General features: G+C 39.1%; 1 protein-coding gene across 1 annotated transcript; it reads right to left on the reverse strand.

The window, feature by feature from the left end:
* Positions 1-2,158: 2,158 nt before the first annotated feature.
* Positions 2,159-3,489, reverse strand: LOC134843823 (malectin-A-like). Its single transcript, XM_063860113.1, has one exon. It carries the CDS (start codon positions 3,483-3,485, stop codon positions 2,586-2,588), a length of 900 nt encoding a protein of 299 aa, XP_063716183.1. The 5' UTR covers positions 3,486-3,489; the 3' UTR covers positions 2,159-2,585.
* Between the last annotated feature and the right edge of the window lie 2,464 nt (positions 3,490-5,953).

The following is a 5,953-nucleotide window of genomic DNA, read 5'->3' on the forward strand; positions in this document are numbered from 1 at the left end:
CATATGGTCATGCAGAGATTGAAGAAAAAATGAACAGAATTACTGAATGGTTCGCAAGACAAAAATTGAAACTGAATGGAGGTAACCTGTAAAAGAGCTCAAGTCGCTTAGTGTTACTATTGATGAGTGTTTTAACTTGAAGAAACAAATTTCTTTATTACGCAGTGCATCGTTTGGCCAATGTAAGAAAAGATCCAAAGAAACAATCGAAAGCAACTCACACCCGCAAAATACGAGAAATAACCGACCGAGAAATAAATCAAAATAGAAACTCGAAAACGTATCAACTAACACCTCTGAGATAGAAGAGGACGATGAGCTGGAAATCGATAGTCAGAGGCTCATAACAGAGAAAGGAACTCGGGAGAGAATCGGGCACTTCCTACGAAAGGCAAATGAAAGTTGTGAACAGAGTCGTGCTAAGACAATGGAATAAGGAGGCAAACTGAGAGGAGTGACAATAGCCTACTGGATGCGCTCGGTCCGAGAGACCGAAGAAGAGGACAACCTAGAACAAGCCAACAAATACAGGAAACCTTGAAAATCGTTCATTATGAATAAAGTCAGATTTATCAAGATTGGAAAGAGAAGATGAGTCTCACAGGGAAAGGCGACATTAAACCCACGAAAACACAGGCACCTAAAGCTAAGGCGAAAACCTTTGAAAGTTGCTGGAGGTTTTGTAGGACAGCCACCGGAAGATAACACCACGAAACCAACTCCCACATGGTAATACATATGAAGTTCACATGCCTGAAGTGTCAGAACAGAACTAGTTAAAAAACAAAGAGAAAGCTTGTTCAAGACAAAAACTTTAAGGTGGACTTCCCCAGGTGTGGCAAAAACCAGTCTAAAGAAACATCAAGAGAATCACTGCCATGAAACAAGTATTAAGAGAAGAACCAGTTGAAAGAGAATATTAACAACCAAGCAATTTGCCACATGGGGATCCAAGATCAATATGTCAAGGCACCGAAAACTTACAAGGACATCACACCTACCAAGCCCGACAGGCGTAACGGCAAGGACAGAACAGAACACATAACGGAAGAGAGCTTCATAATATATCAACACTGGGTAACAACAACACTGGGCTAAATGCATCCTCCAGCCATTTAATGTTGGATAGATATTTATTTAGAAGATACTTTTTTTAATTGTTAAGCCAATCAAGGGCGGATTACGGGACACCCCTCGCTCGCGCTCTCTCTCTCTCTCTCTCTCTCTCTCTCTATCTCTCTCTCTCTCTCTCTCTCTCTCTCTCTATCTCTCTCTCTCTCTCTCTCTCTCTCTCTCTCTCTCTCTCTCTCTCTCTCTCTCTCTCTCAGGGATCAATCGTTTTCGGCCGGCCATATTGAAAATTTCTGTTAAGGCTGCAATAGACACATAATCGCCTTGATTTGACTTGAAGTATCGCACGCCAAAAAAAATCCCCAAAACGCCAATTTTTGTCTGCTCTTTAAAAAAATGCGTGTGGAAGAGCTCGGAAAATCATTTAGATTAACAAAATTTTTTTATACTATCCCTTGCGAAGATCTTAAATTTGCTAGAATACAGAAAAAATGTCAATTTCAGTTAGTTCAAATTCGAAGAAAACAAACAGAAACGACAGTTTATATGAAATTACAACTCTAGGAGAGATTGGACTCAAAAGTGTTATCTTCTCACAGCTACAACCTTGACGACCACGGCTTCTTCATGAGACGTATCTTGAATAGTCCCTCAGCTCCTTATTTCATGAGGATAATTGGAGTAACTACTGGGGAAGAACTGATGCTGTCATAGCCGCATTGTACTCTTGGAACCTTTGAGATATCCTAGTGGTGGAATTCAAGTATTTGTCTACACAGAGAGAAGAGCAGTCTGACTCTTTCTTGGATATCTTGCGACTTGTGAAGTCATTCATGCACTGTTTGAAGCATAACTGTGTCAGACGATTGTACGATTGGAGGTACTCCTGCATCACTTTAATCTCGACATCTTGCTGACTCATCAAACCTTGAGTGGCCATTGCTCATCTGAAACTAATACGCTGTCAAAATTCTCACTTAACCTTCTTTTTAAAACTTCTAGCCAGATACCTCAAACTTAACTGTCAATAAACCAAGCCTTTTGAGTACAGGAACGACCTTTAATCAGTCTCTCTTCTCCATAAAATATTTTTCCGAGTTTTATTTCGCTATTTATTTTGCGAAAATCAGAACAACAATTGTAATAGCAATTTATGTTAGTAATGATTCCCTATGTATTCCGTATATGATACTCATGGCTGATAATTGAGCATCACGCCACGACACTTACGATACGAAAGGTAGAACAAACACAACAGCCAAAACACTGCACTCATTGGAGGTTTATTGTTAAAAGCGAATTTATACAGAAAGAGGAATACGAACGAAACAACATATGGACATCTAGTTTAGAGCAGCGCGTTATGCTTCTGCAGTTTTGAAAAGGACGATCGTTTTTAAATTGAAATGGCATCCGATTGTAGTTTATCTTGGCGAATATGTTTGCGGCGTCCCATTGTAGTTTATGGTTGGCGAATAAGCTCGCGTCTGATGAGATATATTTTTGACTTTTTGTTACATTTTGCAGAGGCAGATGAGGATTGGGATGAAAGCGACAACTGAGCAGAAAATTGGCCAGAAAAAATTGCCCTCCTGGTCCGCGTACGGGTCCTCCACGATTGGTCCAGACCGTTTGTTGAATTTAGTCTTCTGCTTCTCTGAGGTAATGTCAGTATCCGCCTCTTCAAACGGATCCTTTCTTCTCTGCTGACTGTGAATGTCCTGGTCTGCAAACAGTGCAGGCAGCTTCGGCACGTCTTCGGGTCGACTGCGAGCAATGTAAAAGGCGTTCACTTTAGGATTGTCGTAATGGGTTTTGACAAACGTGATTTTGAGAACATTGTTGAACGTAGAAGCTTCGTTGATAACTACCAATTTCCCATTTCTGATGGTGAATGGGATGATTTCATCATGAGCTCGACCTAGGCCCACTTTATCGAAAATGTCCAAGTCTCTCACAACCATATGCTGGTCATTTAGAACTATGTTGAACACTTTCTGCTTAGAAGATGTGAAATAAACTTCAGCGAACTTCATAACCAGAACGAAGTCTCCCTCTTTCGGCATATTTACCTCATAAGAAAAAGAATTTGTATGATATCTCTCAGTTTGATACAAGATTGCGTCGTTGCGAGATACTCGACCTATTGATAATGCTTTTCCAAAGTCAGAGGGAGTTCCTATGCGAAGCGGGTCTTCCATGTACTGGATTCCGTTCTCGTCTATGTGGTAGTGACCTCCAGCGTTGACTGCCCAGATAATTTCCAGGGCATGCGTGGATGCTACCAGAGATAGGAGGGTGAAGAAGACTAAGGATAAGGGACATGATGTAAGCAGGACAGTAAACAGACAGTTCAGTATCTGCACAGAAACTGGTTTGTTGGAACGCATTCTGATTGCTTCTGAGCTTCTCATAAGCAGACCTGAAAACCAGAGTAACACTCCTTACATACTCACAGTAGATTTACACTCAGGCAGAGGATTTAGGCAAATAAGAAAAACCTGTTTTCATAGCACGAGTTCACTTTTATCCAACCTAATGGACTACGCGGTATGGACTACTCGATTCCCACTCTATAAGTTTCTTTTAGAATGTGGTCTGAATAAAAAACAGCAAGCATAATCTTTCCTCGCTTTCTACGAATGTCGGAACAAAAAAATCGATTTAGGTTGAATAAACAAAGTTGCATTATGACAAGCGACTGTGTATATAACATGGTAGTTGCTAACAATTTCACATTTTACACAGAGGAGACGCTGGGCTTCGCAAACACTTGCGCGAACACGAGACCAAAAGCAGCTCTATCAAGTTAAATAAGAAAAAAGTACAGATAAGCCTCGAATTATCAAGAACTCGGCTACGTGCAGGATTCGAATCTGCGAACTACTGCAATCAAGAGATTTTGAGTCTCACGCACTATCCCCTCAGCCACTCAAGCTTAACAACCGACAAACACTAGTCACGAATAGAGCAGCTACATATGTTAACAAAAATTTTGCAAGTAATAATAAGGAATATAACAAACTGAAAGCATACACACTAACTTTGCGTAACAAATCGCAAAGCATAAAACCACATTATGTATAAATTATGTAATTTCAAAAATTGCGAGATACATTGAGTTAGAAAATTTCTGAAACCTAGTTTTCATTATTGTGATGTTGTTTGAAACAAATAGCTTTTTTCGGTACATTTGATGAATTAAAAATGCATCAACTGTGTCAATTTATTACTATTCGAAAGTCAAAGCACATGCTATCAAAAATCTGTAAAGGTGCCCAGCCATTATTGGGGTGCCGCACCATAAAAGTGCCGCACCAATATTTGCGACTTAGGTTGGAAAAAAAAGAAGGTTTGTACTAATACACAAGTTTCGCAAGTGTAATCATGATTAGTTCAATAATGTATATAAAATTGTATAATTTACAAGTGCAGAAAGAAAATGCGTCAGAAGAAAGGCAGCAAGAAGAGGAAAATTTGGTTATTGTCGGCAAAAGTGCTGATTGATTTAAACTATCTAAAAAGAAGATTTGGTTTAAAAAGATTTCATGCGAAATCATCAAATTTCCCTCAAATTGGGTTAAATTAAAAGCAAAGACAGGATGCTATGCTTAGAAATTAACCATCATTGACATGTTCAATTTTGTTTTATGAAACCTAGATACAAAAGTTACCCTTAAAAAAGATTTTGACCAGACTGGTTTGATAATTAATTACGTACACCTCGGTTCGGTTATATCAAAATAAGCGTCGGTTCGGTTATATCAAAATAAGCGTCTAACATAACACAGCAAAATTTACGGAGGCGAAGCTGTGCATCGCAAACACTTGCGAGAACACGGCCAAAAATTAGCTCTATCAAGTGGAATAAGAAAAAGTAGAAGTAAGCCTCGAATTAGCAAAAACTCGGCTACGTGTCGGATTCGAATCTGCGACCTAGCAAAATTGAGTCTCACGCACTAACCACTTAGGCACGGATGCTTAAAATACCCAAAAACTATCCACGGATAACGCAGCTACATATGCTACAAAATTGCCAATTCGATGCAGCAAAAATAGCACCAAATACAAAAAGACACAATTTTGCATGTAATCAATTGGAAAGCATAAAGCCAAATTTTGCTATATACATTGAGTTGGAAATCGAGATTTTCATCATTGTACTGCTGTTGGAAACAAATAACTTTTATCGGTTCATGTGATGAATTACAAATGCATCAGCTGTGATAACTTTTTACTAATCAGATGTCACAGCACAATACTTTACTGCTACCGCAGCCTACCGATTCAAAAGTGCCATCAAAGTAGCACTTTTATTTGCAACTTGGATTGGGAAAAAAAGAAACTTCGTACTAATACACTTTGCTTCGCCAGTGTTAACACAGACCCAATGGTTTGACAGAGGCAAGGCGGAGTTTCGTACAACTTCCGATACAAGGCAGAAATAGCATGACAAGTTACCTGACAGAAAATGAGACATCAGCTCAAATATAATTCTATTGGTGCAAAAGCGCCGCCAGCACTTTTATTTGCGACATTGGTTGGAAAGAGTAAACTTTGAAATATGACTCAGCATCACTAGCTAGCTTTTATAAATATAAAAAACTTTTGCTATGTTCCAAAATCGAACCGACGATGTGAGATTACAAATCTCACCTCCTCGCATATGGGGCATGTCGCTCGAGAATCGTCAGATAATATCGACCAAACAGGTTGTATTAAATTGTAAAGGCTACGCAGCAAAACTGCCACTAAATAAACCTTTTTTGTGAGTTGGGTTATAAAAAAGTAGATGCGTAATAAAACATTACGCTCGCTAGCGCACGTTTGTGTAACAGGATAGAATCACCAATTCAACAAATTCTATTTGAAAAAAGCAAGG

This window comes from Symsagittifera roscoffensis, chromosome 4, assembly GCF_963678635.1.
Source record: "Symsagittifera roscoffensis chromosome 4, txSymRosc1.1, whole genome shotgun sequence".
NCBI lineage: Eukaryota > Metazoa > Xenacoelomorpha > Acoela > Convolutidae > Symsagittifera > Symsagittifera roscoffensis.

Coding starts and splice junctions, on each gene's coding strand:
- LOC134843823 (XM_063860113.1), bottom strand. CDS start 3,485: ATGAGAAGCTCAGAAGCAATCAGAATGCGTTCCAACAAACCAGTTTCT.